We start from the raw sequence: 12,765 nt of genomic DNA, 5'->3' as shown, positions 1-12,765 counted from the left end.
AGATATTAAAGCCCCCAGGGCATATTAAAGGTCATAGGTCAGAGAAGGCGATCATTCAGAGTCCTGAATGTATTTAAATATTACTCTCAAAATACTGACTGATATTTTATAAACCCAGCACGCATTTCTATACTCTGTGTGCGTTTCGTATGGCTTTTAAAAACCTTCACACCGTTTTCAGAAACCTTTCAATCTGATGACCCTAAAATGGCAATTGATATGAACAAACTAAAACTGTATTTTCCATATAATTTGAATACATGTTTACAAATCTTAATATTTTTTCAAGATGACAAATAATTAGCTCTAAGTCACAATTAAATGTAAGAAGCGGCCTCCTTTCCCTTTCGAAACACACAGAAACAAAAGAAAAAAAATGTGTAGTTGTTTTTCTTTTAATTATGAGTGTTGTTTAAGTGGACTAAATGATTTGAGATGTCCTTTATATGTCACCAGAGAAGTCTTTTTATTTATTTTTTTTACTTATTTTTTCACATGCATTCGTAAGAGGGTGCGTTTCTATTTCATACCAGAAATAATGTTTAAATGTTTTTTTTTCTTTAATATTACATCAAGATTATATCGTCATGTATTTACATGCATCCCCAAAAATAAAAAAAAAACATTAAAAATTGAGACATTAAAAACCATTCTCATCATAAAGAAAAAAAAATACTGTATTTGTGAATAAAAGAATTAATAACAAGAAAACAAGCGTCACATCACTCACCAATGTTCATTCTTCAAGATTTAATATTTCTCCTCATGGGACAATTTGTTTAATTTTACTGTATTCTGCATCGCCTTGCAATGTCAATCTCTTTCTCATATTTCTCTGATGCAAAAGGTCATCTGTCTCTCTCTACGTCTGTCTTTCTGCTGGTGTCCTGCTGTCTGAAAAACACCTCTAATTCCAGCAGCATTGTGGGTAAGATGCTGTCCAGTAAAGCCAGTCCTTCCCAGGAGCACCGCAAACCCCTAAAAACACAGAGGCGGAGATCAATGGGGCTTTGTGTAGAACTGAAAATGAAATGCACACATCACACGTGGCTTATTTAACTTAACAAAAAACGCATACGTAATATTTTACAAGCAAACATTACTTGTCATTAAGTGTTACAAGTCCCCGCTTGAAATTCTTGAACTTTTCAGAGCTCCCAAAAATGCGTTGCAGGTCGTCTTGAGGTTGAACAGGTCCCAGTGCTACAACATAAAAAAAGCAGAAAAATTAAAAGCATGTCATTTCATTAGCTTAAATAACCCAATAGCTACTAATAATGCTTATTGTATTAAAAATGTCAATGCAAAAAAAATACTATCGCTACTAAGACAGCAATTACCCCCAATTTTTATTTTTTTTTTTAAATGCAAAATTTTTTTGGCATTGCACTGCATTGTGTTCAGTGGTGCACTGCACCTGCTTGGTGATCCCTTCGTTCATACGCAGACCCATGACCAAAACCTCCTCCAGCCTGCGGATACAATTTCCATCTGATTTAACAGCCCGGTAACGGCGTGTGCGTAACGGCGTGTGCGTAACGTCTTGGCGGCGAGCTGAGTGTGTGTGCTAGAGAGGAGAGGACCTTACAGGCCACGGCGGTCGAGCTGGATCCGGCGGCGTGTCCCGTGACCGTGACGCTGAACCTCTCGCATCCAAACATCCGGTTCTAAAGTCTGGGTCCGAGCTTCCCTCTGAACTCCTCCCACCGCACGCGGCACAAACCGTCCGTGCGCCCCTAGAACACGACATCCAACACGAAACATCTTACCTGCGTGTGAACGTTAAAAAATAAAAGTCTCTCATGCGCAGCAAGCATGCGCTTGTTTGATCAAAAATGCATCGATTGAGTAAAAAAGAGATATTTTGTAACCTCTTATGATCAATTAGTTGCTTTCTTGCCGAATCAAAGCATTACTTCTGCACACACGCACCTGGTCCCACACCGATGTACTGCCGCCCCTTCCAGTACCCGACGTTATGTTCACCCACAGCGTCCTGCAACAAACACACAATCCTTTTTTGTTGCGTTCTTTCACCTTCAAACCACGTGAGCAACTTTAACTCACATTTCTGGCAAAGTTGGACACTTCGTATTGCCGAAACCCAGCTTTCTCCAGGACTCGTCGCGCCGAGTCGTACATATAGCGCGGCGTCGTCGTCCCGGCACGCTCAGCTCGCCTCCGTGCACCTGCTTGAAAAGCCGCGTGCCCTTTCCAGAGTCAGCTGATACAGTGAAACGTGATCGTCGCAAAGCGGCAGCAGTTCGTCCAGCTCGCCCTCCCACGCCTTCACACTTTGTCCCGGAAGAGCAAACATGACGTCCACCGAGACGCGTCCGGGACAGAGCGTCCTGGCCTCCGACACGTCCGGAGAGCGTGCCGGGAATCGTGATCCCTGCCTAGCGTCCTCAGGCGGTCATCGTTCAGCGACTGCGGAGCACAGCGTTAGATAAGTGGAGAAAACGACGCGCGGCGTGCGATGCGCGGCGTGCCTGGACTCCCCACGGAAAACCGGTTGACTCCTGCGGACTTGAAGTCTTTCAGACCGGCTTTTCCAGCGGGCGTGGGGTTGACCTCCAGAGTGACCTCCGCTTCATCTGAGAGATGAGCGTGTCTGGAGACGGTCTCCAAGACGGCGGCGACTGCGGAGGGCTGAGCCAGGCTGGGTGTTCCTCCGCCAAAAAACACAGAGCTGATCCTACACAACGGTACATGATTCAAGGGTTAGCTCGCCCCAAGCCTTAAAATCAGGCCGTGTTTTACTCACCTCAAGAAGCAAGTTATATTAAACATTGCAGTGGTCAAAAACAGGTTAAATAAAGAGTGCAAACGCAATAAAAACGTACTTCACGGCTCCAGGGGAGATGAATAAAGACCCCTTGTAGGTGCATTTTTGAAAGATAAATATGCATATTTCTAATGTAATAAACCCATTTCTCTCATTCATTGTTGTTAAATGTATTAACTTTCCACGTTTGTTTAGTTTTGTTGTCTCTCTGCGTTACTAAGAATGCATCAAAAGTGTTTATTACATTTGAAATACGTATATTTATCTTACAAAAACGCATGAAGGCCCTTTATTCAACCCCTGGAGCCGCGTGAGGGACGTTTTTATTACGCATGCGCGTGGTTTATTTGACGTCTTCTGAAGTGTATGAACCCGCGCAGTTCACCAGGATCCCTTCGGAAAGGGCTTACTTGCTTATTGTATAAGTTTCGTTCATTTTTAACACAAAGAAGTCACAGACCGCAGCTTTAAAGGAAGTTAACCAAAAGAGCGTTTAGTCATTAATTACCCGGATGTTCCGAACCCGTATGAAAACAACGTGTGGCGATTTTTTTTTCCTTTTGATATGCTTCAGTCTTTAAAGCGTTACCGACCTGGAGACCCGGCTGAGCCGCAGCAGGGTTCGCGTCTCTTTCCGCAGACATGCCGTCATGACCGCGTGGTTTGGATTGCGAGCAATGTACTTGTTGAAGTTGCAGTAGGAGCATCTTTTTAGGCAGTAGGGCCACTGTAAAAAGGAGACACGCGGACGGGTAAAAACAAAATGCATTTACCGTGGACGATAACCGGCTCCGACGGACGCGTTCGGACACTCACGTGAACATAAAGCGACGCTTCGTCCGCGTGAGAGGCGATCCGTGAGCAGTGCCGATACATCTCAACAGTACAGAAGAGAGAGCCCCGTTCCCAAACGATGTAAAGCATGCCGTCGTGTTAATGCTCGCCCCGACATATTTTACGTGAAGTTAACCTTACGCTTCAGCCATGTTTTCTGCACGGTGCTGTTTTACTGCAACACACCGCGTCACAAAGATACGGAACGCTGATGTTCTGAATAAAATAAAGAACTACAACAACAACAATAATAATAATAATAATAGGCGTCACATATTATCTCCTGAACATATTTGTGAATTAACGTGTTTTATTACCTTGCACTTTTATCCAGGCTTTTTTTTTGTTGTCATCTGTAATAAAAATAAAATTGACCAGTCACTTTTTATCCATGTATCTATAGAGATGCGTGCCATTAGGTGCTGCGTGTACTCTTTTTTTTTTACTCTTCTAAAGCAAATAAATAAACTAAATAAATATTGGGAAGACATTTGTGAAACGTTACTACCTATTCAGGAAAATCCTGTCAGTCGTTTTCATTAGATGCCATTAAAAGACATCGCAGCCCCCCGAAACAAAATAATGCTCAATATACTTACAGATCACTCAAACCACCAGGTTCACACATCATGTTCTCCTGTGACACAAAACCAGTCAGAAGTGTGTTTTATACATGTTTTTTATATATAAGTGTGTTTAACTGACTAAATAAGCTTTTCATTTATGTATCGTTTGTTAGGATGAGACAATGTTTGACCAAGATACAACTATTTCAAAATCTGGAGTCTAAATAATAATAATAATACTCATACTGTTGAGATAATCGTCCTTAAAGTTGTCCAAATAAAGTTCTTAGCAATGCATATTACTAATATTACTTATATTTACATATAAATTTCCACAATATCTTCACGGAACATGATCTTTACTCAAATATCCCAATGATTTTTGGCCTAAAACAAGAAAATATTTTTACTATATACCATATGGCTAATGCTACAAATATACCTTGCTACCTGTGACTGGTTTTGTGCTTCAGGATCACATAGTAAAATATAAAATAATAATATTTCTTTTGTATTTGTACAGGTCAGAATAAGTAGTCTGTGTTTCCCCATCTGTCAGCGAATGATGATGAGCATCACTTCAACCACATGTTGACATTTTTTCTAAAAAGTATTTTAAAACATTAAAACAGACACTTTGCTTCATATAAAATCACTTTTTAATATTTTAAATATTCGCATATTTACCAAATTAAAGCAACATAACTATCACATGGAGCCTTTTTTATTTATTTTGTTGGTTTTGGGAGCTTGAACTCTTGTTTTTTTGCGACACTTTAAATAATATTCTAAAGCATTATGGCACTGGTTAGCGAACTGAACTACAGTGAGCTCACAGAGTCATCTTCAGTGGTTTATATTCTCGGATATTTCTACAGTTTTGTTCGTAAACCGACAACAGACACGTTTCCATGGAAATGCTCGCGCAAAGACGGGTACACGGATCGATACGCGCGCCGCCTTTTTGAAGGCAAAAGGGAAGTGGAAGCGCGGTGCATTGTGGGACGCGGAATCGTCGCACTCTGAACCGTATCACGCCGAAGTGGAGATCGTGCAAACGGTTAAAGAAACTGCCTGAAAAGTTGCGGCCTCGCTGTTCTTCGCTGTCACGAAACGAGCGCGCTTCGCCGAGGCGCATGACTCTGTTCCGGGCGTCCGTGCGATGTCGCGAGGGGTTCGGACCGCCGGATTTCGCGGCTTTTAAAGGTCTCGGTCGGGTTCCGGTCGGTCGCTTTCTCCCGGTCGCCGTCGCGGCTAGTTTCACGCTGTGCCCTTGTTTCCAGGAGCTCGCGCTCGGACGCGTACGATGCTGAACGCCGCAGCGGCCGACAGAAATAAAGAGCCCATCCTCGCCGTGCTGAAAAGCCGGCTGACGTCCGACAGGCCCCTGGTCGCTCTGGAGATCTCTTCGGGCACCGGGCAGCATGTCGCGCACTTTGCCAGAGCGTTCCCAAACGTTGCGTGGCAACCGTCTGAAATCGAGGCGCGGTCGATGTCGAGGTAAACAAAGAAAGACGCGTCTTGACTTTACGTGAAGTCTCTGAATCTTTTGGGCACAAGTTACATTCACGCTGCTAAAGAGATGCAAACCATTCAGGCTAGAAACGTTATGGAAACAAATCCCATTCACTGAACGATGAATAGGCAGGCTGTTGAAATAGTTGATATACAGATTGAAATCATCCTTTAATTAATCAGCCCGCGTGCAATCCGGGTATCCGCCGCTAGATGGCGCTGTTCAGCCACTTTTATAGTCACTCTAGTTAGTTTTGGAAGAGCTAAATGTAAATGGTGACCGTTTTAACTTGTGTGGTCTAGGCTGCATGCCATAAATGAATCGCTGTTGTTAATTGAACGCCTCGTGATTATTTTAAGACCTAATTTGTGATGTTTGTATTGCAGTATCGAGGCATACAGAGAGTATCATAGGCTGCAGAACGTGAAGCCCCCCGTCTACCTGGATGTGTCTCAGAGTTGGGAGAACTGGGCGGGGCTTCGGCCCGAGTCATGTGACCTGGTCGTGAACATCAACATGATGCACATCTCACCTCTGTCCTGCACAGAGGTAATAAACCTTCTTTCTCTCCCTTCGTTCAATGTCTGCATGATAAGTAACCGAACCTTGTTTCGCTCGTTTTAGGGTTTGTTTAATGGCGTTGGAAAAATACTGAAGCCACAGGGATTGCTTCTGACTTATGGGGTATGTGCAGCATGTTATGCTGATTTTTATTTTTTTAAATTAAATTTTAAATTTTATTTTTATTTGTATTTTTTTATGCATTCGGTTACATTTATTGGCTTCTAATGGCTTGTATCTGATAATGTTTTGCAGCCTTATGCTTTCAATGGATCAATTGCTCCTCAGAGTAATGTTGACTTTGACCACAGCTTGAGATACAGGTTAGTGATCAAGGAAATCGCTGGCAGGGGCACAGCTTATTTATTGCTCGAGAAGACTTGTCATAAAATTTATCTCACTGCTTGTTTAAAAAAATTTAAAAATTATAATGCATTTAGATGGTCACTGTAATTCTCAAAATGTTTTTTTTAAAAAAAAAAATATATATATATATATATATATATATATAATATATATAAAATATATATATATATAAAATTTAAAATTTACTATATAAACAAAAACAAGACAGTTAGCAGTAAATTAATGTTAAAGGTTTATGCTTAAACTTTTTGCCTTTGAATTAAGTTTATTTTTCTTACCCCACTTTTATTTTTTCTTGTTTTAAAGATAGATAGTCTATATATAAATAAAATTTATATATATGTCATGTTTTAGGAATGTTTAGATACTGGAAAACCAGAACATGCTATGTGATTCCCAAAGGATAACATTAAAAACCTAATACAAGCTGTCTTATGATTTTTACCCTGTATCAAATTGTTTTACAGAAACCCAGAGTGGGGTCTAAGAGATGTGTCCTTACTGAAGACGCTAGGCCAGGAAAACGGGCTGCGCTTGGAAGAAATTGTAAGTCAAAATGAACAGTCAGAATCTGGTGTAGTGCTGGTCAAACTTCTTGCCGTGAAGGTTTTTTTTCTTTGAGAGGCTGTAATCATTACTTGGCCACGATCCACTGCAAATGAGTCTTACATCGAGCCCCATACGCCTCGTTGTTGCTCCTGATTGGCTGGATTGCGTGATGATTCACCACCTCGAGTCATCCAAGGCTTGTAAACGCATCTGTTTCTGTTTTTGATTTTCTAGGTTGACATGCCCGCCAACAACAAGTGCTTGCTGTTTCACAAGGACAGCGTGGTTTAATAGAATAACTCCGTATTTACGTTTGAGTGGACTCTGTTATAACGGTTTAAAGATACTGACGACACAAAGGCTTTGCTGAAACTGATCGTCGCTCTCTTTCTGGAAAAGACGTGTTCCTGTGGGATGTACTTTTTTCACAATAAAGCAAATTAATAATAATTTAGACAGGTATGTTGTGTATCTGTGAGTTTCTTTGGTCATCCTCATTGGTTTTCTGGATTACGGTTCTGAAATGTTATGTGATGCTCAGCCGTAGCTTCTTCTAGGAAGCTAAAATGCACTATTAACCAACCACCATGTGCCAAAAGCAAGAAAGATGATCAAATGTGTATTTCGAATGCAATGCCACTTGCTTTGGGTTTGCTTTCAACCCTAAATGTATATATTTTTTCACGCTGATGTGTAATATCAATTAATTCATAGTCGCAATCAATATAATTTCACTATATTTGTATGCCGACAGCTAAATATGTAAAATATCAAAATTAAACCATTTTTTAAATTTGATGAAGCACGGTTATCGGGCGCAATGTAAAAGGCAATGCTGCAATCGACGTTCATTGATCAATAAAGAGTATCAGTGTATTATCCTGCACGGAGTCTATTTATTGACAGCAGATGATGTATCCTTTGACCTCTGCTCGGACTTTTATCTTGGTATGTTTCCCCGGCCACCGTAAGTAGGAACCAAAGATCACGATCTGAAGGTGTTACACAGAAAACAGCCCCAACATGGGAGGTGCAGCGGATCCGAGTGGATTGCGGTAGTCGGTAAAGATTATTTGAACGCGTCCCTATTTACTATATCGTGCCGTTTTGATCCGATTTCGGTCTGAAGACTGTAAATAGACTCCTTTCAACTTCGCTGTCGAAAATCATCCGGAACAGACAAGAGTTTAAGCCACGGCGGGGCAAGTTGAGTGTCTTATTTTTGTCCCCCCCCCCTCTTAAAAGCACAGCGTGTCAGTTCGTATGAAGCTTTTATTTCCGTAAAGACTTGAATAATGTCAACGACGTCGCTGGACAAAGAGCTGCAGGAGCGTCTGAGAGAGGCCAGTGCCATCGGAGACGTCGAGGAGGTGAAGACTTTAGTGGAGAGCGGAGTCAACATCAACTCTCAGAATGAGATTAACGGATGGTGCGTATTAACACCTGCTTTACCTTCACTCCCCTTTAAGCGCGCGCCCTAACCTGTGCTCTTAAGACGACAGCTGCCGGGGGACGCGCTATAAACCGCGAAAATAAACATTTGCTGAAATACAGCCGATTTATCTAATCCCGAGCCGTTCGAGATGTAGATGAGCTTGTTTCTTCATCAGAACAGAGTTGGAAAAATGAAGCATTGCATCACTCATCGATTGAGCCTCTGCAGTGAACGGGTGCCGTCAGAATGAGAGGCTAAACAGCTGATAAAAACCATCGCAGTAATGTACATGAAAGCCCATAATAACCTTTCCTCTCACATCAAAGCACTGACATTTGTTTAAAACAGCTTTTTAAATGTGCACGTTTCTCTGGATAAAGCAGTATTATAGACAGAGGGCTTGTATTGTAGTTGCTCTTAATTATGGATTAGTTTTTTTTATCTATTATGAGTTTGTGGCTCTTCACTTCGCTAGAGTCATGTATCAGTTACTTGTGAATTATTGCAATGTTGTTGTTTTTTATCAGCCGTTTCTGATGGCACCCATCCAGCGCACACACACAAAAAAAATGCTGAAAGATAGTCGGCTAAAAAAGATTTATTGAAAGCTAAAGTAAAATGATTGCATCCGCTTTCTCCGTATCTGTTCTGATAAAAAAAAAAACCCAAAAACGAATCCATCTCCGTCTGGGACGGCCTGAGAGTGAATAAGTTCAGTGTGAAGTCCAGCCTCAGTAACGAAATCGTTCTTTTCCGTTTCTGCGATTATGAAAACGATTTCATTTTTAATAGGCCGATCTTCCACCTGCTTGTTTTGCATTGTGCATAAATGTTTAATATGTAGTGCTACTTGATTGAGGAACACACAGTAGTTTGTGAGTGCTGCAGATAAGCCCTTACCTTTCGTCTAGGCTGGCAGCATTCCTGACGTTCTTGATTAGACGGCCCGTCTTTCGTCCTCTCTTGTTTTCTCGCTGCGGATATTTGTTGAGCAACTGAACTGAGGTGTTGGATTCGTTCTGACGTTCATGCCAAGCCCCGACTGCTTTGTTTTAGTAATGCCTGAATGCGTTCAGACTCATCTGGCTGATGCAGTGCACGTTGCACGCCATGTTTAAGAAAGTCCTGTTGTCCCCTGTTCGTCCAGGACGTGTTTGCATTGGGCCTGTAAAAGAAACCACAAACACATAGTGGCCTATCTGTTGAACGCCGGAGCCGACAAAGACATTCTAACGGCGAAAGAAGAGTTAGCCGTTCAACTCACTTCCAAACCTGAAATCAGAAGACTGCTTGGAGGTATGTTTTTTTTGTTTTTTTTTTACGACAGGAAGTGCTAGGGGCCTTAGATGGGCCCAAGCCCTCATAGAAAGCATTTACAGTCCGCTAAATGTTATGTTGAGTGGAATATGCATACTAGATCAGGGTTTCTCAGATTTGTTCCCGCTAAAGACCTTGATTATCTTGTTCAGGTGGGTTTCATTAAGGGTTGGAGGTCGTGGGCCAAAGTTGAGAACCTCTGCACTGGAACATAGATGTCTGTGGATAGTATCCAGTAGTACTAGTTAGGTGTTAAATGTACAGCCTGACACAAGTAGTCTTGTGCATTCATTTGGCTCATGTGTATAAATTGATATACATTTGCATATTAAATCAAAAGTCAATTTTTGCACATAGTTTTCAGTATCGTGATGGTTAATATTAGTATAGGCTAATTTATTTTTGACATTTTTATTCATACAAAATAATCATAAAGATGAGTTTTACAGATGATCCTTCAAACTTGGGTTTACATTTCATATTATTAGAATATTTATAATATTGCCAAGGCAAATTTGTGGCATTCACACTTTATCAGCTGAAAAGTTACACATTTTGATACCATTAAAATGCATATTTAAAAGCGTCTGTTTTTACATCTTGGTCAATTTTTTAAAGCTTTAGCATAAAGGTAACTTTCACAAGCACTACAAATTTAATATAATATTGTTAATCTTAAAATGAATGAATGCATGAAAGTACTCTTGAATGTAGTTTGTAGTGTGTGTTTTATATATATATATATATATATATTTAGAGTTTAATAATGGCCATCGATCCATCACTGGCCATAATGGTATCATTTATAACACAATTATCAATTTATTATAACACACGTGACTCTGGAGCACAAAACCAGCCATGAGTAGAACGGCTATATTTAGCAATAGCCAATAATACGTTGTATGGGTCAGAAAGATAAATATTTATTTCATGCTAAAAATCATTAGGATATGATCATGTTCCGTGAAGATATTTAGTAAATGTCCTACTGAAAGTAATATGCGTGCGTTTAGTAACGCGCATTGCTAAAAACGTCATTTGGATAACTTTTAAATGCGATTTGTTCGATATTTGAATCTCTCATATTCCACATTTTCAAATAGTTGTATCTTAACAAGCCATACACCGATAGAAAGATTAGTTATCAGTTCACAGATTATGTATAAGTCCCTTAAAGCCTGTTTTTGTGGTCCAGGGTCACGTATAATAATTTCCGCGCACTGAAATGCAAAACGAAATGGCGCTTTAATGTCCCGGCGCTGTCACATTCCTGCTTGTCGCTCTGTCTCCAGTGGAAGAGGAAGACGTGCCCGAGGTGAAGGAACCAGAGCTGCCAATCATTCCAAACTATCTCTCAAACCCGCCCTTCCTGTACAGCAAGATGGACAACGACAACCTGAGCGTAGCACAGCGCAACGGCACCAACAATCATCCAGAGCCCCTGGAGTCAGAACCGGCGACCCTGTCGCCCACGCAAGAGCAGCAGCTTCCTCCTCAGCATCAGCAGCCCAAGAGCCTTTACTCGGACAGCCCGAGCCAGCAGGAGCTGCCCTACATCCCCGTGGTGGAGCAGAACGGCGTGGTGAACGGCGGCCTGCCCATGGAGCTCTCCTCAGAGACTCATCACACCAACCACTGCGAGTTCACACACCCTCATCCTATAGCACAGAACGGCCCGGTGTGTCCCACGCTTCCTTCTCCCGGCGGAGGCGGCGGTCAGCCGCAGGTCCCCGGGGCCGGCGTCACCCGGCAGCAGTCCATCCCGCAGCAGATCAACTGCTCCCAGCTCGGCGGATCCATGCCGGCCTTCCAGCCCTTCTTCTTCACCAGCACTTTTCCTGTTAACGTACAAGGTGCGGTGAGGCTTTCGACCGGAAGGCCCTTTTCCTTCTTGTGATTTCGCTTCACCTATGCTTTGACCTTTGACCAGAGAGCATCGCTGAAAGGCGCTTTTTCTGAGGTTGCTAGGTAGCAAGAAAGCAGATGGTGTGGGATACACTGAATATTGAAAATGGTGAAAGAAAAACGCGAGTAAGGTTAATCTGCTACTTTAAATTTTTCGGGGGGTTTTGTGTATAAACTTTTATAACTAGTTATAAAATTTCAAAGTATAAATACACATAATATATGTATCACAGGATATGTATCACATACAAAAATTTCACTCAAAATACAATAAACAGCCGCTCATTTACATTCAAGGCATTTTAAATACATATTCACTGCATATCTCGTAAATTCAATCTTTCCAACACAACTTGAAGGCACCGCTAGATCTCCACTCACAAGTTTGCATATCTTCAAAAGTGCAAGCACTCAAACAGACCGGTTCGAGGGATTCAGGGAGATTCCTGAAGCCGCGATCTCAGACTTGCCGTCCGTTTTCAGAGCTCGTCCTGAAGGTGCGGATCCAGAACACCAACGTCAGAGAGAACGACTTCATTGAGGTGGAGCTGGACCGGCAGGAGCTGACGTACCGGGCTCTCCTGCGCGTCTGCTGCCGCGAGCTGGACATCAGCGCCGAGCACGTGGAGAAGATCCGCAAGCTGCCCAACACTATGCTCAGAAAGGTGAGGTCTTGCGTGTTAGGAACGATCAAAAAGGTGGACAATGAAAGGATTACTCCACCCCGAAATGAAAATGTTGTCATTAATCACTTTACCCTCACGTTGTTCCAAACCTAAGGCTTCGTTCGACTTCGAAACACACTTTCGTATGCTATTTTAGGATGAAAACCGGGAGGATTGTGACTGTAAAGTAATAAACACTGAAACGTATAAAAGACGTCTTCAGAATAGTCCATCTGCCATCAGAGGTTCAATCTGAATGT

General features: G+C 41.9%; 2 protein-coding genes and 1 pseudogene across 2 annotated transcripts in view; 2 read left to right on the top strand and 1 right to left on the bottom strand.

Moving 5' to 3' along the window:
- Positions 1-441: 441 nt before the first annotated feature.
- On the bottom strand, positions 442-3,664 carry LOC122341379 (annotated as a pseudogene).
- Positions 3,665-4,937: 1,273 nt separating this feature from the next.
- Positions 4,938-8,059, top strand: LOC122336660 (methyltransferase-like 26). Its single transcript, XM_043233720.1, has 7 exons — positions 4,938-5,394; positions 5,472-5,688; positions 6,091-6,253; positions 6,329-6,388; positions 6,521-6,588; positions 7,099-7,177; positions 7,415-8,059. Exons 1-7 carry the CDS (start codon positions 5,325-5,327, stop codon positions 7,469-7,471), a joined length of 714 nt encoding a protein of 237 aa, XP_043089655.1. The 5' UTR covers positions 4,938-5,324; the 3' UTR covers positions 7,472-8,059.
- A 143-nt stretch (positions 8,060-8,202) lies between these two features.
- Positions 8,203-12,765, top strand: part of LOC122336554 (ankyrin repeat domain-containing protein 40-like) — a 6,723-nt gene continuing 2,160 nt past the window's right edge. The window contains exons 1-4 of the mRNA XM_043233715.1: positions 8,203-8,609; positions 9,763-9,911; positions 11,228-11,788; positions 12,324-12,505. Coding sequence (XP_043089650.1) covers positions 8,476-8,609; positions 9,763-9,911; positions 11,228-11,788; positions 12,324-12,505 — 1,026 coding nt within the window. The 5' untranslated portion in view covers positions 8,203-8,475. The remainder of the gene's footprint in view (positions 8,610-9,762; positions 9,912-11,227; positions 11,789-12,323; positions 12,506-12,765) is intronic.

The sequence above is a fragment of the Puntigrus tetrazona genome, chromosome 3 (assembly GCF_018831695.1).
Source record: "Puntigrus tetrazona isolate hp1 chromosome 3, ASM1883169v1, whole genome shotgun sequence".
In the NCBI taxonomy this organism is placed as follows: domain Eukaryota; kingdom Metazoa; phylum Chordata; class Actinopteri; order Cypriniformes; family Cyprinidae; genus Puntigrus; species Puntigrus tetrazona.
The sequence above is the reverse complement of the archived record's forward strand: the minus strand, read 5'-3'. Positions and strand labels throughout refer to the sequence as shown.

What these genes read in the sequence shown, in the direction of transcription:
- LOC122336660 (XM_043233720.1), top strand. Translation starts at nt 5,325, where the DNA reads ATGACTCTGTTCCGGGCGTCCGTGCGATGTCGCGAGGGGTTCGGACCG. An exon ending in GGATTTCGCGGCTTTTAAAG is followed by an intron (nt 5,395 to 5,471) that starts GTCTCGGTCGGG and finishes CCTTGTTTCCAG; the next exon opens with GAGCTCGCGCTCGGACGCGT. An exon ending in GGCTGCGCTTGGAAGAAATT is followed by an intron (nt 7,178 to 7,414) that starts GTAAGTCAAAAT and finishes TTGATTTTCTAG; the next exon opens with GTTGACATGCCCGCCAACAA.